Source organism: Centrocercus urophasianus, unplaced genomic scaffold (assembly GCF_019232065.1).
Source record: "Centrocercus urophasianus isolate 14NV4802_14NV808 unplaced genomic scaffold, USGS_Curo_1.0 seq_36, whole genome shotgun sequence".
Taxonomy (NCBI): domain Eukaryota; kingdom Metazoa; phylum Chordata; class Aves; order Galliformes; family Phasianidae; genus Centrocercus; species Centrocercus urophasianus.
This window is the reverse complement of record NW_024884933.1, coordinates 5,139,638-5,165,462: the sequence shown is the minus strand read 5'-3', so window position 1 is coordinate 5,165,462 and position 25,825 is coordinate 5,139,638. Positions and strand designations below refer to the sequence as shown.

The 25,825-nt window shown below is 44.3% G+C and overlaps 1 protein-coding gene across 4 annotated transcripts in view; it reads right to left on the bottom strand.

Moving 5' to 3' along the window:
- The window catches only part of SKI (SKI proto-oncogene), a 96,679-nt gene that overhangs the window by 53,822 nt on the left and 17,032 nt on the right, over positions 1 to 25,825 (bottom strand). For 2 of the 4 annotated variants that reach the window (XM_042831503.1, XM_042831504.1), the window contains exon 2: positions 18,004 to 18,114. The exons of the other annotated variants lie outside the window; for them this stretch is intronic. In XM_042831503.1, the coding sequence (XP_042687437.1) occupies positions 18,004 to 18,114 (111 nt within the window). The remainder of the gene's footprint in view (positions 1 to 18,003; positions 18,115 to 25,825) is intronic. 4 annotated transcript variants of the gene reach the window in all.

The following is a 25,825-nucleotide window of genomic DNA, read 5'->3' as shown; positions in this document are numbered from 1 at the left end:
TGTGGCTCTTAAATGTACTCTGCTTGCACATTCCTCTGACAAGAGGCTGCTTTTTTCTCTCTCTTTTTTTTTTTTTTTTTTTTTTTTAAGCAACTCTTCTGAGAAGCATGATATAATGACAAAAATCCTTGAGAATAAGCATATGAAGAAAATGGTGGCTTCAAAAAAAGATGGAGGGGGGTGGGCAGACACTGGGCTGAAAACAGAGCCAGAGGACGCTTTTCTTTTGAAGGCAGAAGCTGGGCAGTGCATTTGGGATGGTCCCAGAAGGCTGTAAATCCAGGCATACCGAGCCGCTTCCTTAGTGGTCGCCTTTACAGCACTGTATTCAGCCTTTGTTTCCCTTTGTAAGGCCTTATGGCGATCTGACTGCTCAAACCCAACTTTAAACCTCGAGCAGCTCTCAGCAGCAGCAGGTGACACGGCGCAGGGTGCAGCGCAGCAGGCAGGAGCTCCTTACCTTGGCCGCTACAGCCATGGGCTGCAGGCTGGGCAGCAACCAGGCCCTGGTAAAGCAGAACCCACTCGTCCGGTGCCCATGGAGCCTGGGGACATCACTTCCAGCATGACAGAGAAGTCTTCTCTGGAGCTTGGGACCCGTGGAGAGCAGGGATAGCCAGCCATCGACATCTGCTTGGCACCAGCAAGGACCTGGTACTAACAGAAGTGACCTATACCCAGGAGTTCTGCCATCACTGCCCTATAAAGGTGCTGCATAACACTCCGGTATTTTTCTGGTCTTGTCTCCACTTCAAAGTCCTTTCATTCGGAATCTCTCGTAAGCAAGAGTTTTAGCTCAAATTAGCAATCCCTAATTGAAAAGGGATGGAGGAACAGAGTATTTTTAGCACCTCATTGGACTGTCCTTAAATACCAGTAGTGGGGTTTGAGGCTTAGTTTAAATAAGAATGCTGACTTGTAGGCAATTCTCCAACTTTATTCATTCAAATCAGGGGTTGCACCTCTTTCATAAGAACTGCTGCACTCCCTGCTTTCCAGGAGCCCTAAAAGAAGCAAGCTAGTGAAGCCTGCTTTTTGAAATACTTCTTCCCTTCTGGCTTTCACTAGCAGCAAGAGTGAAAATTTAAATTAAAATCAATTTCTCCAAATGTTCAGTGCAGTCTAGTTTTGGCACAAGCACTCAAGTCATTTTATCCTTCTCTAAGAAGCAGCCTATCAAAAAAGATAACCCTCTAAGTGCTTCACAGAAGCCTATAGCAGCATTATCTCCATTTTTGCAGATAGGTTAACACAGAGGCAAGGATTTTGAGTCCATCACTCAGCAACAGAGAGAAATAGAAGGCAATTGTTCTGACCTTCACGCTCGTGCCCAGTTCTTAATATCGCAACATACTCAGACCATAAGAAAATAAAAGATGTCCTAGGTCAGAAAATGAGCTGGAATGATGCAAAAAAGAAAGATACTGTGTAAATGAGAATTAGAATGACATAGCAATCTGCTGATCTTAATAAGGTCATGAGACGCTGCTCCATGCAGAACAACCATGTAACAGCCAGTTCTGCCTGTAACGCTGCTTTAGAAATGGTCAGGAAAAAAGTATGTGATTTTACACGCCTTCATTTCCGGGGGCAACAGAGAGGTTCAACCAAATTCTGATTTTCAACGTTTGCCCAGCCATTACTTTCTTAAAAAGCTGGGTTCTCAGGCTGTCTCCTGTAGTCATCCCAAATTCACAAGGCGCTTTTGGAAATGAAAGAAAGTTACAGGACTTAAAATTAATGCAATCTCATTTCTTTTCCTGCAGATTTTCAAATAGCCAGTAATTCCACATTTCAAACACCCCACGATGCAACCAGTGACCATTACATTTAATATAAACTATGATCCAAGGAAACGTCTCACCTTATTTCTGCATTCCAATCCAGAATATTTTTTTCTGTTTTCTAAACTCTCGTCAAAGAGATACTTCTCATGTAACAGACATGGAATACCATCAGTCTTGTTTGTTCATTTAAAGAATCCAAGTTTGAATCCAAGAAAACAAGACTTGCACAAACCTACACATTCCCGTGTTTTTCCACACAGGCAACTTCTTGAGAAGAAAACTTGGGAGGAGGCAACCACAACAGTCATGGCAAGGAAAGCAAGTTAACGTGCAAACTAAATAATAGGCCTCTGCTGATAAAATATCAAACACAGAGTCCCGACTGAGGCAGATTTTTCCATGCTGATGTTCAAATACTTCCGTCTGAACTCCACTTTCATTCTGTGCCGCTCTTCCCCACATTCCTGCTTGTGCAGAGCAGGTTGCTCCCAGCTTGCTGCTGCCCAGCTGCATGGGATTGGTGTCCTGATATGTTGGGATGCTGCAGGCACCTGCCCCGCTTTCTTACCTGCTGCACGAGCACTGCGCTGTCTTTGCCAAACTGTTGCAAGCCAGAAGAAAACAAATTCCCCAATGCCACTCAGCACAAACATTATGTTAAAAAAATAAATGTTTGATTCTCTCCAGGCCACTTTTAACACAACTGCAGATCCAAATGTAACACTGCAAATGCTGAAATATACTGGAATGGAGGGAGATGACAGAGTAAGGAGCGAATTTAAAAATCATGTAAGAATCTCCTGAGTTTCATAAACCTGAGTTAAATACGCAGCCTCATATGAACGCTTTTTGATTTATTTTTTTAAAACATTTCTGCTTTATGTGCTTCAAAGAGCAAGAATAAAACTGCACACCTTCTTTGCCATCTTCTCTGGTGTAACATCCTACTTTCTTTATTTGAGCAACTTTACCAGGAGGAGCGGTGTCCTGACTCAGACAGACAGCTGATGCTGCTTTTATTGGTGGAGATTAAGGTATAAACTGGATTGTGCCCTGAGTTCACAGTTCAGCCTTATCTATGGAATCCTTCCCCTCTTTACACATTCCAAGGGTTCTTGCAACTTCAAGTCACTCAAGCCTATAACGTTAACCCCTAAATACACTTTCACAAACCTGCCTATAGGAAAAGAAGGTTTGGAAATTGTTTGATGACATTTTAGAATGCACCGGTTTGTATGAACAGAACAATTTTCACTTCCTTCAAAACAATCTGTATGTCCTTTTCTGCCTATGCTATCTAATGCAAATCACTCTGCTTTCGGTTGCACACAGATACAGAGAAGGCACTTGTCATTGGATACAGCACGATGAAAAAAGCCAATAATCTTGTAACTAGTCATGCAGCCCACAGGGACCCCTCCCTGTGACCCTTCATTTTTCAAATTTCCTCTGAAAGTGCAGCTGGGAATCAGATCTGTCCCGTGTTCAAGCACTGACAGGCAGATCTGATGTGATCTGAATGTTGCAATATTATTATTTCACAGAACATAATGCAGTGTGCTTGCAATGGTATTTCTTCTATTTGTGAACTACTGTAGCCTGGCAGCCAAGCTGAGGGAAACGGGAGAGCATTTCGGTTGGTTTTGCAGTGTAGACACCATTGCTTGGGAGGTTTTTCTTTCTCCACCCACCCCATGTGTCCATCAGTTTTCTTTGGTCCTGCATACCAACCTTCTCCTGAGAGGGAACATCTACCTGTTATACCTGGCACAGCGGGGAAGAGACTTTCAGTTTCTCCAGTAATACAAATAATCCGTGAATAAAGTCATCCGCAAGGATTGAATGATATGGTGGAAGACTGTATGATGTACCGAAATACACAGAAGTGCTCTCAGCTTTTGACGTGGTTTTGGTTTGGCCAACCACAAACAGATATTTGCTTCCTCACTTCTGAAAACCGCTTCCAAAGATCTCTGGCTTTCTCAGAAGGTAAGATACCAGCAGGGCTCCACTGAGGTCATCCTGCCCTCAGCACACTCTGCACATGTCCAGCATTTTGTGACAAAAAGGGAACAGCTTGAAAGCAGCCAGGATGCCAAAGTCTGGCAGCAAACGCTGGTAAGGCAGCAGCTCATCTGGTTCTGAAGTCCAGCACCCCAGGCTCAGCCCAAGCCCATCCACCCCAGCCCTAAAGGAAAAGGAGACTTCAGGAGGGAAGTCAAGATCTGACAAGCTTTAAGTTGGTCCCATTTGCGTTGGGGAAAGAAATAGATATGTTTTAAATATTTCTGACTTAGTGTCTTTATATGAAATATGAAATTCGAGCACACAGAAAACAAAGCTCCATCTGGTAGCGGTAAACCCCAGAAAAGCCCATATGACAAGCCCTGTGGTCTGAAGTCAACTGATGTGAGGCCACGTTCCTCCAGCAAACAGGTTACTGTGAAAAGCCAAAATACCACACCAGGACGCTACAGGGATGGGACAGTACATGCCTCTCCTCTCCTGGACACTGCTTTCTAACGGCATCTCAGCAAAAGCTTTTCAGTGCCATCTTCAAAGCATAACTTTATGAAAAAGGAAAGCCAACTTTTCTAATAAACGAGACTGAGGTTTCCCTATGAGAAGAGAGGGCAAAAATTACAACTGCAACTGCAGTGTAAGCCCTCTGCTTTTGTTAGAAAACAGAAGCAAAAATAATGCATTGCTGCTTGTCCCATTTTCGACCCCACTATTTCCCTTACACTCAGGCTGTTAATTCCAGGCAGCTGTGAAGCGTCTCAATTGCTTTGGGTTTTAAAGTTTTTGTCTTGTTTTAAAGTTAAGGTAAATACTCAGCATCCTTTAAAGAATAAAAATGTTTAAAAGGCTGATAGCCAGGGTTATTTATAGAACTTTCAAATGGGCTTGTAAGAAAGAGAAAGAATGACTACTTCTCCTAAAAAAAACATCCAAGAGTCATAAAGAAAGAGATAACACCCCTGACCTGTCTGATGCCCTGGCCAGGACTGATGGTGGTCATGAAATGGGACTCCTGAGAACTAAACTGGAGGCAATAAACACGCACACACAAAAGAGCTGTGACCTTTTGAGCCCTGCATCCATACAAAGGTACCAGACACCACAGCTCTGCAGGGAAGGGATACCTGGCCCCATGCAGCCGCTGTTCCCCACTCCTGGTTCTTGCAGTCTGGTAGGAGGTGCTGAGTTTCCAAACCGGGCCCGGACAGCCAGACTACAGGCTGCTATTTTCTTAATAAAATACATGTGATATAAACACCAGGTTGGACGCCAAGACAAACGCTAAAATGAACAGCCCACAAACAAGTCAATTAACAGGGGAAGATTCACACTTGACTGGATTACCCCAGAAGTTATCCAAGTAGAATGTGAGTGGACTATTTCAGCTATCTGACATGGACTATCACATGCACTCCTCTCTGCCCTGCAGCACCATCCCATCGGCTGTGGCTGTGCCAGCAGAGCTCGTGAGCAAGCAGATGGTCCTGATGGTCCTGCAGCAATTGAGGAGGAACCGTTTCCTCCTGACCACTTTCACACTCACCCCCAAGTGACAGGCACTAAATCCTGACAGAAATCACTCACGCCTGCTTCATCTGCCCACCTGCATAGCAGCTCCTAACTGCAAAACGTAGATGTGTCAGCCCATTTCCCACAGATCATCATTCTAGCCTTGCATTTTACAAGAAATCGCGTGCCCCATACTTCTACCGTGCTTTAATAAACGTTCAGACCAGCCTTTCATGCTCAGCATTTGATTGATAGCAATTAGTTGGCACTGACAGAGATATTGCTTGATGTGACAGACCAAGAAAACACAGCAATTTATGCCAAGAAAACGTGTTCAAAAAAAAAAAAAGTGGTGTGTCTAAAGCTCTAACAGTGTTCTGCAGTAACACACAAAAAAGTAAATACAATGAGAAGATTCAGTATAAAAGAAGATAAAGTTACACCTCACTGCATTGGTGCAATTGGATGTAGTAACAAGATGGGTATTTCTTTAATTTATCACTGTACTAAGAATATCAGGCAAAATTCAGTTTTATGCTAACTATGCAACTTCATGGTGCTGTATTTTCACCTTCACACTTACAACCACTTCCTGCTAGGCCAAGTCATTCAAATTACGTGATTCTGTGTGCCAATAGTGGTGTTAAATAGCCAGCAGAAAAAGACAGTTCAATTGTCATGCGTGTCAGGAGCCTGGCATACACTCAGCTGGAGATATAAACTTCCTTTTTAAAGGAGAGCAATTAAACTGTGCGTGAGGAAAGGAACACTGACGTCATTCCTATACTGAAAAGCTGCACTAGTTTCAAACCAAACTCAGCTCAATGGACATATATTTTGCATTTAATTTTCAGATGTTTCTAACAGGCAGATTAAAGTAGACCATCTTTACCAGGTCTGCTTGCACACACACACCAAGCACGGCTGCACTGACTCAGGGGCAGGAGTTAAAATTCACCAGCTACATTACAAGCAATACAAGTCTTCCATGTGGACAAGGCACATGGTGGATCCCACATGTGCAGGATCTCAGGGCCTACTTCTACCAACTGCTGAATGCTTCACGTGTACACAGAGCCCAGTGAGCTTCAGTGTCAGCTGGGATGCTAACCAATACTATTTTCACCTCTTGGCCAAACAAACAACAACAAAACCAGAAACTTGATTTAAGGTAGACTTCACAGTTCCTGTTATCTCAAGCTGTTACACTTAATAGCACACAGTACACTTTCTTCCTTTTCTTTGCTCACACTCCTTATATCCCATAAAAGCATTAAAATTAGTGTGATGAAGTATTTCAACCATCATCCTAAAACACAGACTGCAGTGCAGCTTTTATGAGCACAATAAACAGGGAAAAAAAATTTAAAGAAAATACAGTAAAAAAGATAGCATTTTTTTTTAAGGTAAAGGTACTGGAAGTTCCCTCACATATGGGAAAAAGGGGAAGAAACAAAGGGAGATGTTTTTCATATACCACATACAACTGGGGATTCGCTGCCACAAGATCCCGCAGATGCCAACGCTTCTAAAAGCTCCAAAAGCAGTCAGAGGAATTTGCATAAGAAAAATCCATTAAGATGTAGTAAGAAGGGTTGAGTGCTGGATCTGCATGCAGTACCCCAGAAAGATATGCTAGGAAGGTACTGGATGAAGGTACTGGATGTTTGCCTTCGTATTATACTGTACCTGGTGCACCTTCCTCAGCACTCAAGAAACAGAGTACACCAAATCAAACTCTGATCTCCTCTAACGAAACAGTTCTTGAGTAACCACTGCTGAAACAAGAAGAACACAGTTTTGCAATGCTATCTGAATCAAAGCACGTTGCCATGCTCAGAGCAGGGCTGTGACGTTCTGGGATGCCACAGACAATCAGGGAGGTATTTTCCCTGACGGCATCACTGAGTAACAGCAGGGAGGGCAAGGTCATTTTTCAGAAGATGTGCCTGCAGTACTCAAGTGCTGCCCTCCAGACAGTTCACATGCCATATTCCAGCGCTCTTCAACTAGAGATACTTTTGCCACGTGGTCAGCATGCAAGTCACACGTGCTTCTAAGTAAGCAGCAACATTGTGCAGGCCATGCACCACTCACCAACCATACACTGTGGTGCCACAGGCACAGCACCTGAAGATCAAACTCATTCCCTGGGTGGGCACGCTTTCGTGTGCTAACACTGAAGGAAATATTAACACAAGGAAAGCCATCACGGATTGCCACTTTGAACCGAAAAGAACATTTGGTTTCTTCTGGCTAGGATGGACAGGAACTGCGTCAGTTTTCCTTCATCTGCAGGCAATCGCGTCTCTATTGTGAAACGAAGGAAATGGCACTGGAAGCAGATGGACTACCTGTAGCCCTTGTTATCAAAGTCCTTGCTTCTGTGTGTGACAGCCCTTTAAAACAAGCTAAATCGTGACAGTTTATGCCAGAGCAGGATGTAAACTTGCGCACATTTAGTAACAGCTCCTAGTTCCCTCACTGGTAATGCAGGGTGAGTAAAGAGAGTGCTTTGCATGAGGACAGGCAGAACTGCTGGACAGGAAAAACCCACTTGGCCACCCAAGAATGTTGTGACTGGCTGTCTGTGTGGATGAAGGTAGGTTTCTGTGGTTTTCCGGCAGACAGTTGTGAGTGACACAGTGCTACGAAACCAGCCCTCCTTCTTCCCCTTCCTGTCTTGTGACCTTTGGTACCAGTTGTTAGGCTTTACTGTACAGAAGAATCTAGCTTTTAATTGGAAACACAAAATAACAGCCTTAACTCAAGGCAGTGTTATTTTCTGAAAAATGCTGTGGAGGTTTTCCTCGCCTACCAAAACATCTCTTGATTCTTGCAAGCATTAATAGAAGTATAGTTTTGCCAATCACTGCTTCAAACTTCCTACCAGTATGTCTAGATGAACGCACGTTGTGTGAAAGAAGTTTCACTTATATTCATTAACCATATTTCACCGAGCCAAACTTCTGTTAGAAGTTAGACCCCAAGTCCCCCTTTAAGGTTCAAATTCTGGAAAGCATTGCTGGTCAGGTCAGATCTGTATTCTAATGAGAAGCATGTTTAAAGCCCATTGTAAATCTGACTGATTTTAAGTCCCTCGGAGAATTCTCCAAAGCAACTTCTACTATTATGTCATGTAAATTGGGATTTTTAAGTATGCATTTCTAATCTTCCATGCATCATTAAGAAACCCTTCAGCCTTCAAAGATTCCCCACTACTGAGTTTGGAGTACAAACCCCCCCCCCCCCCCAAATGAGCACTGAGTTTAGGCAGCAGTATTTTAATTTCCACATCACCCAGATCTGCTGCATTTAGGCAAAACTGTGGTTACAGTTCCAGCTTCCAGATCCAGCCTGTGACAGGCAAAGCTCTCAAGATGGCAGCAACAACTGGACATTCCAATGAGAAAAGCATGAGACAGACAAAGCTCAGATAGCGCCAAGCCATCCCCTAAGCACAGTGCTTACCCTCAGCCCACGGAGCTCTAACAATGGGAGTGACGCTGTGCATAGATTTTATGGTATTTAGAGCTCCTCAGCAGGACACTACATTGAGCATAAACTGGCCGTTTTAATAAAAATCGCTTGGCAACCGGGGTTTTGTATAATACAAACATTTCTACATAAAAACCCAAGGTAGCTTTCTCCATGTGATTACAGCCGGGCCGCAGTAACGAAGACCAGATGTGCATTCTGCATTCCAGCGCATTTGTTAATCTGGAGGCTCTGTGTTGTGAGGGGGGTTAGAACAGTTCACAGAATGATTCACTTTAACCAGGTCTGACTGCTTCAGAACAGCATTTATTCAAATGTTTCAGACATTTCTAAGTTTTTGTTGTTGTTACAATACCCTGCACCTCATTCTGCCTGCCCACTGATCGTGCCTCGGGCGTAGCAGCACACATTCACAGTTACTCATACTCCTCATTTTCATTATGAGAAGAAGAATCAGGCCCAATGGTCACGGCATTCTTTTGATGCACAAAGCGGATCTGTGATCCCTGCCACATCTGGCAAACGGGAAGTTCCAGCCTCAACACGAGGTGGGTGCAGCACTGGTGAGCAGCTGAGCAGGAGCTACAACCTCACACAGAACACAGGTCGGCAGAAGAGCAGCCTCACAGAGCTGTGCCAACTTTTCCTTTCCTACAGTATACCTCACAGCTCCACCAGCTCTGCTGCAGCACCTGCCCGTAATCCCACTTGTTTCTGTCACTGCTCCCCACACAGTGCTCTATTGGCAGTGCTTCTGTTCTTCTCAGACCAGCTCGCATGCTGCTCTGAACAGCATTCAGTTCCTGAAATCTTCATCTGGTTGCTTTCCTCCAAGGTCTGGTACAGTGGCGTAACAACCTTTTATAAGCTACTAATTGTGTTCAGGAAAAAAGGTAACTGGACAGCCTGCACTTGCCAGTTCATTATCTGGGAGGCTGCCTGGCTGCTGCATCTCACTGCAGCATCTCGCACAGTTAAGCTGTGTTTAATTTCTCTGCTCCCCATCCGAGGCTGCGCTAGGCAGTCTACCTCATACAACAGATATCATGGGGTACCAACAGGGCCAGCACTGCCCAGGATCCCCATCGTGGTACGGCTCCCCATAATACCCACATCCCACCTTTTGGAAGGAAAAAACATGCAGGGGGAACAGCCTGAACTTTTGACCCCTACTACAGACACCCAACCAGAACAGAGAGCAGCCATAAAGGTGTCTGTGTTAGGGCCCCGAGCTCATGACAATCGTCTGCAGCTTGTTTCCTCACCATCCTCCTCCAAAAAACGTTGATGACTTGTTTTATGATTGCCAGATGGTGGGCTCACCGCCTGCGAACCTTCCTCCCACCCTGCTGACTGCCTGACCCCACATAAAACCAAGGGGCCGAGCCCTGCTCTGCCCGTCCCACTGCAGGAGGATGCTGAGCCCTTCCAACCTCAAAGCTGATCCCATTTGTATCACTGTGGTTTCAATTGTGCAAGGAATTCACGCCCAGCTTTAGAAGCAGGAGCAGGTTTGCTATTTGTAAGACTCGTACTGTACCGAAAGTATACAATCTCTTTAGGAGGCGGCCAGGAGAGCAGCTTCTCCCACTGCCCCAGGCCCTGTGCTCACAGTGAGGCAGGGATGATGCCACACATCAGCTGCCATCTTGTTCTGCCCTAACTTTCTGGCTCCTTTTCCCCCAGCTCCTCTTTCTTGCTCAACTCACAAGCACACCACAACAACATCTGCTGCCATTTCAGAGCCACCGGCTGGGCTGGATGGATGCTCAGGAGGGGCATCCCTACACACCAGTTCATAAGAGGTTTTTTCATTCTTGCACCAGCCCATGGCAGTTTACTCCAAAAGCAGAGGAATTTGGCCTTACTCAGTTAGTTCATTCCCTTTTCCTTCCATTCTTCCCTCTGCCATCTTAACCGATAAAACCACAAAGTTCACAACCTCGCTGTCCGAGGATTCCCCTCAGATATGGTGTCCTCCCCCACATCAGTGATAAACAAGATTTACAGGGATGCTGACCACATAATCCTCTAATTTCCCCCCCAACATACCAACACGCCATAAAGTTTAGTGTGCCCCCCTTTCTGTTGTTGTTTACAATACAATCCTGTTTTAGCTTCTGTCTTGAATAGCTATCACGAAGGTCAGTTAGATCTAATTGCTCTGGGTGCCTCCTAATGACCGCAAATAGCGCCTTTTTAATGAGCAGGGAAGGAGGAGAAAGGAAGAAAACAAAAAGAATTCAGCCTTTCAAAACCAGAGAAAGCCACAACTCCGCTCTTCTCTCAATTACACACATCTTTAACTTCTGTGAACTTTACAAGGAAACGCTCAGGCAGGAGCTCAGAAGGCACCTTTATTTTTTCTATCCATATTTAATCAGGCTGGATTCGCCCTCACGCGCTCAGCTGGACTGCAGTGCTTCCAGCTCTCCAGGGCAGCAGGGCCATCAAGCAGCGGTGCAGATTCACCCATGCTAGCAGTAAGCCAACAATTACACAGCCAAATGAGCACCCACGCTCAACCCAGGTAGAATTTCTTATCCACTTCTGTTCAGGCTCATCAGTTAAGCCTTAATTTTCTTGTCTGCCTTCATCCTGGCCTGCTATAATTCTCAACCAACACGCTGTCCCAGAAGACCTTGCAATGCTCACTACTTCTATTTCCCTTGTGCCCTGATCTTACCCTGCTAAATAACAAGCCCAGATGGCAGCAGGCATCCTCAAGATAGCACAGAATACATCGGAGTCTTTAACAAATAACAACAACAATAAATCTCTCCCCAAAAACTGACACACTGTGTTTGTATGCTTAAGACAGCTTCAAACATATTTCTGTATATTTTACAAAACAGAATTGAAACGGCCAATAACTCATGAATGAGTCCCAAAAATAAATCAGTTCAATGATCTGTGTAGTCCAATATTCAGTAATGACCACGACCAGAGAACATGAAGACAGCTTTCCCAATGGTTCCCTTGGGAATCCTGCTAATCTCTTCATCTGGAGGTGGACACTGTTCTGGAAAGGAAAATCTGTTGGCCTTAAAATTAGTCTTGAATTCTTTGGGAAATCCAGCTTTGTCTTTGTATTTCCCCCTTTCCTGCTTCCAGAGCATGGAAAGGTTTCTAATTCTGTTCCCACAACAGTTTTTTTAAATTCATTTCCATGACAAGGATTCATGATACTGACCATTCTGTGCTCTCTTACTACTTGTTATATAAGAATAGAAAAGGAAATTCCTACGATGTCTATTTTTTGCTCTTGTTTTTTCTAATTCTTGTTTTTACATGCAGGATTTTGTAGTTTTTTTTTTTCCCTAGCATCTGGCCAGCAGAAGGGCTGAAACATCCCTCCTACTCCATGCATGTCACTGACATCCCAGCACTAAACAAAGAGCACATGAATTCTTCCAGTAGTGCCAAAAAGTCAGATACCAGAAAATGCTTATAAAAATGAAGGAAGTTATTTACTGATTTAACATGCAATGTTAACATTCTGCTTATAAGTTAACACCAGGAGGGGGGGGAAAAAAAAAAAAAAGATGAATGTCTTTTATTAATTAACAATGTGCTGGGAAACCTTCTGAGAGGGGGGCATGTGGAATGTGGATACCAAAAGGATCAATGTCTTAAAAAGAGGTCAGGAATTTACACGTGCATTCCTATTTTTTTCTTCAGCAAAGTAAAGGGACATCCAGAATCCAGTCCAAATTAGAAAAAACACTGCCCAGTCAAATTAGTTCCTCCTGCACTCGAGGAAAGGAATATGAAATTAAGGCTTCCTAAACAGCAAGACACGCTAAGCTGATTTACACTCCATTCTTGCTAAAACTAAGAGGTTCAGTTTCTCCTTTGACGTCTTCTCTATAAGCACCATTCATTAAGTTCTAGTTTGCAAAGAACATGTATGTTGAAAGCCTTCATAACATGCAATGCCATTTACTCTTCCCATGCAAAGCTGAAATAAAATTTGAGGGAGGAACCAGAGTTAAACAGAGCCTCCATTTTACAAATAAATACTGTATATGGGAAAGAACATTGTGATCTGTCAATCTAGTGCTATTTAATTGTCCCCTGTAATTTATGTTTCCAAGTAACTCTGCTTTGAATGCAGCTCAGAGCTATTTTGATAGCCATCCAAACTTTTATATTTCTTCTCCTGCACTGAGGTTTGGTTTCTGGGTTTTCTACTTCTATAAAGAGATTCCATGCTACCAAACAAGATCCTGCTTCATCTTTTTGTGTGCACAAAGGGCAGCAGTAAGTCTTCCCTACATCTCACCAGGCCAAGTGTGGCACATGGATTTTCTTTAAGGTCTATTTTTCTTCTGCTACCGACTCGAGCAGCTCCTGATCCAGCTGCCTGCTGCAGTGCTGGGGGAAGGAGGAATTCCTAGTGCTGCATTTGCTCTCTCACCTGTCAAGACAGTACAGCATTTCCAAAGTCCATATGCAGCCACTCAAACGAGTAAAAGAAAAACAAACAAACAAACCACCACCAAAGCAGTACACAAATCAGGCACTTACTGAGAAAATGAAGGCAGGCTCAGAGGCAGCACATCAAAGGTGCCACAGAGGGGAAAGAAATGACTGCTTCAAGCAAAAGCAGAGCTGTACACTGCTTAAGATAAACGAGTCACATATGAAGCCTTCAGAATTTTTTAGGTTCACAAAATTCTGGAGAAATGCTATCTGCTTAATAGCTTACTGGCTACAGCTGCATGCCAGTCCGGGCAAAGCACCCTAAGGAGCATGTGGAACAAAGCTGGTCTTAAGGTGAGTCACTCCTAACTATGGTCTAGGTGTTCCTGACTTACATTAACAGTGTGAGCTGCTCAAAAAAAACCACAAACAACTCAGAACTCCAGTTGACTTCATGTGTCAATCTATATGGCAAGGAACCATAATAGAGCTTGCAGGGTAGAGTTCTGATGCTGTTCACATATAACATAAAATTACATATGCTTCTGACCAGTCCCAACTGCCTTCTAAGGAAGGGCAATGACTTACTTTGTGGCCCATTAAGAGAAAAACCTACATCCCAACAGACAGGAGATCTCACATACAAAGCTTCCTTTATATGCTTGTTAACTGGGATCGCCAAACCAAAATGGCATAACATCTATTTTTACACCTGGGAAACGACTGAGAGGAAGAAGAGAAGAAGGAAAGCTGAGAGAGAAGCTGCATCTGGTTGTGCACTACAGAAAACACCTCTTAAAAACATGTTTCTTCTCACAATTTTTAATAACATATATATATATAATCTAAATAATGCAAACAGTATGCATTATCTCAGGTTCTCTTATCTTAGCGGATCTCTGAAGCATCTGTGTATTTCATTTTCTACCAAAATTGTAATTTTAGAAGAATCTGTAGAAATTTAGCACACAGAAATAAAGATGTAATCTTCATTATTTATACACAGTTATAAAAATATGCCAGCACTGACATATAAAGGTGAGTTGAGAGCTACGCTGTCTCCTGCACAGAATTGCCCCAGAAGCACTGGAAATACAGTTGAAGAGAAAATCTTTTTGTCACAGGTCTGGTTTGGGCTCTTTCTCACCTCTTAGGTTTCTCATCCTCTTTCTAACCCCAGAGACTGTAGAGCTGACTGCCAGCTCCATGCAGGCAGGGTCATACCCTATGATATCCCATCAAACCATGTACTCTTTCTAGCAACTATCACTTTCATTGTGGCTCATCTTGGGCGTTCCACACAAGACCCCACAGTGTCACAGTATCACCAGGATGCTTGCTTTGATCACATTTGGTTCAGTTTCCAGATACACGAAGAACACATTAAAAACACTAACAATTGCCTGATAGGGAAACATGAGTGAAGTGGCCGTTAAATAACTTCAGCAGCATGCAGGAAACATTTCCTACGACGATGATTTAGAGTGATTTTGGGAAGCTCTGTTTGGATGTTCTCCTGGAAGTATTCCAAAGCTGAAAACCCCGAAACTGAAAGGGACAGGAGAGGCAGGAAGAGAGAATATCTGTCCTTAACTAGCACTGTACTGACCAAAGCTACCAAAAAAAAGTACTAGCAGCGTCTAAGGAGGGAGCTGAGCTGCAGACCAGCTCCCAGCACTACCCTCAGCTGATTTAAGACTGCACCAGGTCACTGGAAGCTGGCAGATCAACGTCCTCATCGACTCACCATTCCCTCTGGGCACTCGCGCTGCAGTTTGCTGCCTCAAAACAGAGGCTGGTGGTCATGACACCCAGCTTTTATTTGCAAGTCTGGAGCCACAATAGAGAGGTCAGAACTCGAGGCAAGAGGCGAGGACTCCTTGCTCCAGGCTGTGTGCCAGGGGAAGAGCTGAGCGTGCCCCCAGAGTACAGCACAGCCTGGGTGCTGGGGTTCTTACTGAAGGTCCCCAGATAACATCTTGCGTGGCCACAGACAAGCCACCAGGTCGTTCCCTATCTCAGTTTACTCCTCTCTGACACAGATAAAATAAAAGTCTTTGTCACAGGGTCACACAATGGCTGTTTAACATATGTAAATGATTCCAATAGGCTCGGGCAAGCTACGAAGGAAAGGCAGAGCACTGCTGGTGGTACTGTTGGAGCCGCAGTGCTGACAGCGTGTGATGTCACTGGGGCAGCAAATCTAAATGCTGAGCACACAGAAGTCTCTTTAAATGCAAAAGCAAAGCACTGTGAAAGGATTGTATTCCTAATCAGCCTCCTGTCAAGCCCTGGCTTCCATTTGCCCTTAAATCCCAGCGCGGCAGCATGATGTGTGTGCGTGAAAGTGCCTGCGTGCCTGGCCTCTTCTTTTGAAAAAAGAATCTAACAAATCCTTCCAGACAGCGTTTGAGAGGAGAGGAGGCACCACCAGATCAAAACAGCCGCCTGAAGTGACCCCTGTTCTGCCTCAGAGACAGTTGCATAAGCTTTGTGCGGGAGTGGGAGCTGGCAGGAATGCAGCATGACAGAACGGGAAGCTGAGGCCAGCAGGTTGGGTTCAGCTGCTCACAGGCAGGTACTTCTGCAGCCCGGCCCCTGAACAGCAGCACTGCCAGCCACCCTCCCTACACACAGAGGTGCCACCACAAGCATCAGCTCCAGATAAACGCTGCAAAAAGATGAAGCAGCACCTTCTGATCACGTCTGTGTAAAATGGAACGTGCTGGACTAAGAGTTACTGAGACTTTGGTTTGCTCTCTGGGTACCTCACAGTCCTAATGGAATGTGGCAAAGGGCATTCTGAAGACCTAAGTGCTCTTTATCCTACAGCCACCCAAAATAGCATCTTGTGATGTACTTGTGAAATTCTGAAGAAGCCACACAAAAGCCTGGAAGCCACGGGCTGTGGAAAATGGAGCACAGCAATGCAACTTATGATCACACAGACCATGGGAACACACACAGGAGAAGAAAGGAGACATTCATTCTCTAGATGAGTAGTGAATGAGTCTGGGAACTTCATGTTTAGGAGAGCTCTAAAAGAGGGACTTTTAAAGGAAGGGCATGGGCTTTCCCAGCCCTGGCCAGCCACCAGTAAATGGCTGTCTGTTTTTTTCACTGCTACTGACATCACACTGCTTGAGAGCCTTAAACATCCATCAGTATCTGACTTGAATTGCAAGCTGCTCCCAGAAGATACGAGGGCATAGATGAAAGACTGCTGAAGACTTCTGAAAGCTTTGGTCAAGGATCTACGCTGTAATTTAATTAACAGTTCAGCATCCAACACATGACTACAGCCAACTCTGATACTTTCAGTCTTCACTTCCTTGGAGAACCATCTATAAACATTCCAGAAGAGAGACCTCCTCTTCCTTACAGATCCTTCCCAGACAAGGTCACTGTGCTTTCTCTCCTCATTCTCCTTACAATGAAAGGTTTTCCCTTCCTTACAGGAAGTTTTCTTTCCCTGAGGATGTTCCTAGGAAGAACGAGTGCCGCTGCACCACTGCCCACCTGAATTAGCATCTAATGCTCCCAAAACACAATGCAGGAGATTACAGCACTTCTGGAAATGTTGCACAACTTACTGCTGAATCCAGAATGCTTACAGGAACAGGCCAAAAAGTATTTCAGTCTTTTCAAGTAGGTTTCACTTGAACCTGCTGACCACTTCTTTTGAAGAGGAAAGAGCAAAATATGGCAATAAAAGAGTGGGAGGAGAAAAAGTTCTGCAAAAGCAGAACTAGCTCTTTGAATGTGCATTCAGGTAGTTCTGCTTTTGCTTGCTCAAATGGAAAACTAATAGAAAAACAGACACAAGCAATACAAACAACTTCTGTGACATTTCTCAAACGGGCTTTTTTTCCCCCTCCCTCCTTCTCACCCATTTTCATTTCAGTGCTCCTGGACACTCAGCTACAGGAATCACGATACATACACTCCCTGTTTCTCACAGGGCTACAGAGGCTCACTGGTATGAGTTTACAATTGCCAGAGATTAAATGGAACAGTTACAGTTTTTTTCTTCAAAGGTTCTATGTCATATTACTTTTCTCATATCAAATTTTGCTTTGCCAAAAGATATCTAAAATTTCAACCGTATCAACATGCAGAAATAGGAGTTGGAAGCTTTGTTTCACTTACCACCTTATTTGAACTGATGATGCATTACATCACTACAGCCATTCCACAAAACAAAGCAATTCCATAAAAAGAAGCCAAAAAACTTGATACACCTTGCTCTGTAATCAGCTCTTCATAAGCATGCTCATTCACATCAGCAGAAATAAAAGACAACAGAGGACAAAATGTGGGCAATCACTGCTAAAGCCTAAGAATTTGAAAAAAGTTATTTGCACCTCTGAATATTGGTAATTTTGAAATGCCTGAGTTTGGCACTTCCAGAAATCCAGGCCAATGTAAGGCATGTCCAGCCATACACACAAACTCACTGGGGTCATTTGAAAATCACAGGCAATGAGCAAATTATGCTCTAGTTATGTCAGTGTACATCCCAAATCAGCGGAGTTACACGGGCTTTTCACTGAGAGCAGTCTCTGCCCTATTTACTGTAACAACCACACACAAAGCACAACTGACATCTTACTGGCAACTGAGCTGAATGAGAACATGCCTAGCATGGTTAGCATTTAACACTACAGACACACGTGAACGCATGTATTTCAGAATCACTGTTGTTTTCCTTTCCCTTTAAAGGGAAGGAACTCCCCACACCCACCCCTGCAACCCTCTGCACCTCATTTCCATCTGGCTGACGCTGCAGTACCGCTGAACCTCCAGCTGGATCCCACAGCATTGTCTTGAACATTTTGTTCCGGCGGAGCTGAACTCTAGGAGACTCACGGTTCTAAACAAAAATCACAAGGCTTTATGTACAAGAGCAGCCTCTCAATAACAGCCCGTGCCCCTGGTACCGTGGCGGACAGGCTGGAAATAGGGTCGGCTCATGGAAGGAGGCCAGTTGTTGTGCTGTGGGGCTTTTTGTTTTGGTTTTCAGACACTGCTGCTTTTCACATAGCGCAGACAAACAGGGAAGACTCTTTCTTTCCCAAATGCGAGAAGGGTAGCTCAGTATCTCTGCAAGCCTTCCCAGACTGTGGTGTGAGGGCGGGAGCCACCTCTCACATACTGCTATAGCAACAAAATGTTTTTCAAGCATGATTGGTTGAAATTGGTAAGTGAATTAAGACCCCACAGCACTGTAGTTAGTTCTACATATCAGCATTTTCCCCTTCCTTCAGTGAAGGACGGGAGGACCTCTGGCCACAACAGAAGCCAAGCCACAGGGGTGACCTGGGAGGCTCGAAGGCTCCACTGCTGCCATCCTTGGTGCCTGCAGCCCAGGCTCTGGTTGAGCACGAGAACAGTCCCAGCCTGGCTCGCACACAGCACGGTGCCTGGAGAAGCAGCTCCCCCCTCCTCCCCCACCCAGGGCACGGAGCAGAGCTGAGCCCTGCTGCAAGGGTTAACAGAGCAGGCTGCTCCCATACCTCGCCCTCATCAAACATGGCAAGAGGCCTCCCATGCTGGAAACTCCTATGACCCAGTTAAAAAAGACAATGACCCAATTTCATTATGACAGGAATGAAGCTTTTCTAATTCTCTCCAGCAAGAGCTGTCTCAACTAAACAATTCAATTCCATTAGAAGTAGCCCTTTCACAGTGCAGAAATTTGCAAAATGCACTTTTATTGCCACAGCCTTACCCTTTTACAGCACATTCATGCCAGCATTTATTCAAATGCTTTACAAATTAAGAAAATACATTTTATATAGAGTAATTCCCCACATTCAAATTCCCCTCTCGTTTTCAAACATAAGGATTCCAACATCAAACCCAGATAAGATCTCCCCAGGTATTGTTATGAGCGATGAATGCAGACTGCTTCGGTGGCTCGGAACTCCCTTTGTCACTCCAGCAAAAAGGTCACAGAGAAGTGCCATGAGGTGGCTATGGGCATATTGGAATGCACCCACTTCACAAAAAGATGCATTCGATGAAAGCTGTGTGACAAGACCCTTGCATAGGAGAATCAGGTGCTAAGTGACACGCATATCTCACTGTAAGTACAAATATGACAACGTGAAAAGTCAGCCACAAATGCAGAGAGGAAGTGCTAATCAGTGTGCTTGTGTTTAAAACAAGGAAACACAGCATTTGCCTAGTGTGAAACTTATAGATTATCGCAGAAAGTTTCGATTTAGACAAATCCTCAACCTGGAGCCCTCCTGATGATGCATTTTCAAATGAATTACTTGCATAAAGACTTTGCAAATCCCTCCTTGCAATACAAAGCAGAGCATGAGTAAGGAAAAAGAGAGTGAGGGTCAAGGCAGGCAAAGGAGCAGGCTAACCCCACCTCCCAGTCCCCACCGGCTGTGCCACAGCTGCTGTTCAGCACAGGTCACCCCACTGCAGCCATCGGACCCGACTGGATTTCAGCTGCACTGGGGGTAAAGGAGCATGCATGGAGCCCCAAACAAACAGCAAAACTCCCCTGAACCTCAAAATGAAGTTACTGGATTCTGGGAAGCAACTTTTGCCTCTCATGCTTAATCCATCCTACACTGGTTTATTTCTTCATGTCACAAGCTTGCTTTTTATTTAATTATACTCAAAGCATGTGCAGGAAATACGGTGAGATTTCAGAAACAACTGTTAACACCTTGCCCAAAACTAAAGGATGGCAGAATAGGAGAAAGAGGCATAGGCATTGATTTAAAGCATAGCTTTTGACAGGTTTCTGTCTGACCTGGACCTGTCTTGCCAACTCAACGGACTAAAATCTAAGCTTGCTGGCTCCAGGCAGGGACAGAAGATGCTACTTGATAGCTGTCATTAGGCAACTGGGACAGAAGATGCTGCTTGATAGCTGTCATCATACAATTGACTCAAGTCACCTGAGAAGACCTAGGACCTAGAAGGCTGGAACGTTTACTGTAAAGCACTTTGTACTCACATGTGTATTTTTCAACAACTGTAAACTCAAACATGAAGTTCTCTAACAGTCAGATGGAAGCCTTTTCATTTACTTAATTTTAAACAGACAAGATGACTTAAAGAGTGAAACACTGGAAGAGATTAGGAGCAACACCCACAAAACGTTAAGAAATAACCCACTCAATCTTTACATGGCATCTCAGAACATCAGTAGGTTGGACATCCCTGCCTGGGCAGCAGCAGCACCACATACTGGGGCATCAGGACAAGCTGAGGTCACAGCCATACTGAGTCACCCTGAGCTCGCTTTCAGCCTCAGAACCCTACAGTTTGCATGCAGAGCACGTAAGGCAGGCTTACGGTCATATATATATGTTTCAGTTTCTGCCAAGGAAAATGATCCCTCTTCAGCAGTGCTGCCCTTTCCCCATTTCACGTAAAAGATGAAGTGAGATGAAGTGAGACAAGGCTCACACTCTCCTGGCCTTTCCTTGCCTAAGTGGATGCCTCCCAGCAATGCCCACTCATCCACAGCAGCACAGCTGCACCACAGGACTGATTAAAAGAGGAAGTTTTCCTTGACACCACCAGTGACACCCTGGAGACCGCACTTGTGCAACCTCCACAGTGTGGTCGGTTCCCTTGCCACAAGCTCAGGACTCAAAAATAAAACAACAGCACAATATTTTGTCATTATTTCCTCCTTTCTCCATCGCAAGAAGAGCTGTGTTTTAGGATCTCACAAAGAGCCTACAGAAAAATAATACTTCTGGTTTGACGGGAGCCTTTCCAGACCCCATGCCCCAAATGCCAGCAATAAGACAACATCAGAAAAAAAACAGAGAGCTACTTAGAGAAGGAGAAATGGGGTTCACTTTCTCTTCTGAGAACATCAACAGCTTCTGAGGATAATGCTCCTAATCTCTTCCATCTCTTCCATTACATAAATTCACAGCAACCGCAAGCTTGCAATGAGTTGAGTGTGAGGCCTAAGGTGAGGTAACGTCCCAGTGCCTTTCATACATATTCATAAAAAAAACAACACTCAGCAATAACAACATAATCCTGTATGCATGTAAAACAATCCACAGAAATCCTCTCAACAGCCCTGCTGGGCAGGGAGGTAAACACTTGCTGCTGTTTCACAGAAAAGTGAAGTAACTCGCCCAAGGTCACCCCTCTAAATGGTGTCAAGAGCTGGGACTATAAAACAGTTCTCTTGACTCAGTCTCCTGCCCTGCCCACTAAAGCAGTATTAGCTCCTTGCACCTTGGTAATAACAAGGGGAGGACAGTTCCTTCCCCACCACCCATGAACAAATTATACCTAGCAAACACCAAGTAATTTGAGAGGAGGAATGAATGAACTCCTGTGTAGTTAATTCCAGGAGTGGATCCAGTCCAGGCCTGCCCAAGAACAGAAAGAAATTCTTTCACATGCACGGGAGAGAAGAAAGGAAGAAAGAGGGAGGAAGACAACAGTTACGTGCTAAAATCAGAGTAAAGCTCAATAATCTCTGAATAGGAGATAAAACAGACTGACCACCCTGGAAACTGAGTTGCCTAAATAAGGATGTAATTTTTCAAGTACACAAATTGCTTGCTAACCTGGCTTACCCTGCAGAACCTCTAAGGTGTGCTTGTGGCTTTAAATATTTTCTTGTTGCTGCTTTGAAGGCAAGAACAGACATGATCTCCAAAGCATCCGCTGATATGTGGCTGAAGGGAGGGTGGAGGAGGAGGAGGAGGAGAACACTGTAGCTAGCTGAGAACTGTCAGATCGTATTTGCCATCAAGGAATGCCATTTCCCAATGCCTGAGTTTAACTCTGGAATGAGATGCACGCTGCTGCTGACCCCTCTGCTGACATTCTATAGATTCCCTTATCTCATCAGCCCCTGAGCATCCCATCCTCACTCCTCCGCGTTCATGTTCCCAAACTGTCAATCTCCCTGCAATGACTCACAAGGTTCTGAACCCACCATTCGCCTCTACGAGTCTTACTATTTTTTCATACGTGTCCTTCTGGTTTAGATTGAGAGGTGTCTCATTCTTCTTAAAAGCTAAAAACAAAATTAAAAAGAATCACTGAGAGCAATATGCCCTCAGCACAACAGCCTCCCTAAGAGCACTGCACACTTCAAAGAAAAACACAAGAATCTAATTCTGTTCTTCAGTTATAGTGCTATAAATTAGGAATAATTCTACTCAAGTTAAACAAGCCACAATCATTATAAAAACCACTGTGAGCAAAAGCAAAGCTGGGCCTGAGTCTGTGGGCAGATTTCAGAAGCGACAACGCATTACAAAATACACAGCAAGGGTATATTAAAGTTTAGCTCAGCTTTGCAGATTCTCTACGTATTCCCCTTACAACCCAGCTATAAACACTTTCTTTAGCTATGCTATAATCCTCACCATTATATAGGACAACTGTTTATGCATTGCTGCTGAGATATCCAGAAGCAGTGGTGCAACCACCAGCTGTGTCACTGACACAGTTCTGAAGAAGGTGGAGTGGTTTGAGATGGATGCCAACCAAGATTCCAACAAAGGCTTCACCTGCTGTACCCACATCCCTTGAGGACAGCCTCAGTTCTTTCCCTTCTGTCACCTCAACTCTGAATACCCCATATTAAACAACACTGCTTGCTCAACACTGCACTTTTTCAGCTGCAACAATTCAGTAACCAGTCAAGGAACTGTGTTAGTGCCCTCCCATCAAATATTGCAGGGAGAAAAGAATAAAATAAGACTGACCTCCTCATATTTATATAGCTGCTTTGGTGTTCCTTAAGCTACTAAGTGGCTTGAGCAAAAGGGTTAAAGAAAACCTGACGTTATTTTTTCATAGAGCATAGACCCAAACACAAACATGCACATATCCATACGTTATTCAATTTGCTGGTTTAATCAGCAAGTACCAGTGACTCAATTAGCCTCTTAGCAGTGCCTAAATGCCACTAATTCAGCCCGCTGGCTGCTGCAGCATACATACCCCAGCTTGTCCCTTTAGATTTAGCAGTAACAGCACAACTATTCTTCTCATGACAGCACCAGGGGCCCAGACAGTCTCCCTCTCTCTCTTTTTCTCTGTTCTGCCAACCACACAGAAAGAAAAGACCCCAGGGCTGAGTGTGTGTGAGCGGCGAGTAGGAGGCAAAAGGAAGAGGGAGACACTATTGCTATTCATTTTAGAGCTTCATCCACCAAAAGCCTTAAAAAAAAAAAAAAAAGAAAAGAAAAGAAAGAAAGAAGGAAAGAAGGAAAGAAGGAAAGAAAAATACTTTCACAGTAGCTCATGGTTTAGAGCAACAGCCTAATAAGGTGTTAAAGAAAAGATACTGGCCTAATCTTTAGCAGCTACAGCAGCTACACAAAGGTTTCACAAATGACAGAAGCTGGGGCTGAAGCAGCACTGCTTGATTCCATCTCATCCTCGCTCTCACCATCACAAGTCTGTTCCCTGGACTGTCAGTATTTCAGGATAAAGCACTAACATGTACACCATCGTTTTATCTGAAACTTTCATACCTCTGGCAACCTCAAATAATGCAACGCCAGTGAACGAAGCCGCCAACCCACCTTGACTGGCTTATTCTGCACACTCAACAGCACATTTGTTCAGTTAATTTTTGTAACTCCCCTTTATAGAATGACTAATTCAGGCAGATTGATTCCCTGGTGAGCTGCTGCACATTGTGCAGCCATAAAAGCACCAGTGACAGACAGAGAAGGTGACAGAACAGTAGGCTGGTGTTAGGGCAGAAGCCAAAAGGAGTTTTGGCAGCAAGTAGGTATATGTCAAATTAAAGTGACCAAGCAATCCAGCTTCAAAAGTATTGACTCAGTATGAACAAAATGTGCTGTCAAAACACAACGTGTCAGAACGAAGCCCATCAGATCTATTCTACTTGATGACTATACAGAGAATTACAGGTCAGAAGAAATACAGAAGATCCCAGAGGAGGAAAAAAACACTGTACTAATTAACTCACAATGTGGAAAACAGAGCATTCTTACCCAGAAAACAGAGCCAAAAGACATAGGAGCTCTTCCCTCTCTTCTTCTTAATCTTTCTCGACACTTAAATATCAAAGTTTATTAATTCATGTTCAAAGTGGAGTCACTCTTACGTTTCAGAGCCACAACGCTTGCATTATGGCTTTAAATCCCTCCCATCAGCTTCCCTGCTGACACTCACTTGGCATCTTTAGACCAGGAACCTGGGAATAATGCAACTGTATTTCTAACATAAAATGAAACAACTGGAAAAGAAAAAGAAACCACTTTCAAGCACTAGACAGTAAACAGACCTTGCACTCCTACTCCCCTTTCCACATTAATATTCAACAGCTTAAAATAAAGATGCACAAAAAACAGGGAATCCATAGAATTAATTAAACTTTCAGCATTTCATTTCAGCAGTCTCTGATTTCCCAGCTGCACTGAGGTCAGAGAAAAGACGAGCATCACACCGAGCTGTCAGAGCTCAGGTTGGGCAATTGCAGGTTGTTCCTGGAATTAGATGGGGCTAAGGAGAATCAGTGCCTTCATTAATGGAAACAAACCAACCTGTCCCCAACAAACAAAGGCATATGCTCAGCTAGCATAAATCAGCATTTCTTAGCAGAAGCCATCAAACCTACACAGTATAGCTGCAGGTAAATAGTAGAGAGAAAAAAAAAAAAAGTCAGTTTCCTCTTCTCATAGGAAACACTACCACAGCCTTGGATTGGAGAGATGATTAATGGATAAAGCTCTGTACGTCCTTCACACCTATCACACCAAAAAACGTCACAGACACCAAGCTGAATGTTATCACCTCGATACAAACAGACTATTCCTGAAGTCACACCAGCACAGCTCCTACTTCCACCTGCACAAAAGCCCAAGCCAGTTTTCCTGTACAAAACGAGGGGAAACTGTTGTCACCGAGGGGAACTCCATGGGAAGAGTGCTTAGGGACAATATCCTGCTCAGTGAATCCTAGGAGTGAAGCCCAGCTTCTGAAAACAGTCACAGCGTTGCAGGCAGCGGCTCTGGGCTGCAGTATCCCCTCACCACGGCCCTCCTCCTTTCACTGCTGACCCCCTGCACACTCATAAAGCCAGCTGCTCCCAGGGCACCCCAGCAAGCACAGACTGCTGCCTCCCTTACAACTTGGGCTTTAGGAAAACAATAGGACAGGCAGATCTTTGTAGGATTTTTTTTTAAATCACCAGAGCCCAGCCACCCAGGGTGTAGGTAAACGTCACTGTGAGATGTGCCCCTTTCAGAAGCTGGGACAGAAGCTCAGAGCTGCAGCCTGATCCTCGTCAAAGCGGCATTTCCCTAAATACTCCAGCAAGCAGCCAGAGAGCTGCTCTACCCAAAGGAGGAGATCACAGCCAGACAGAACGAAAACCAAGAATGTTCAAAAACGTTATCTTGAGTAGGTGATGTTACTGCAGCTTATGGACATTTTGTCTTCCCTTGTCAGAAAAGCTGGCTTGCTAATTTATGGGCAGAGTGGGAAAAGCAGAGGGAAACAGACAGACACAGAATACTTAAAACAGGACTCAGAATGGAGACAAAGCTCCCCTTTCACCTCCTGCTGCTATTTACCATCTGGGATCC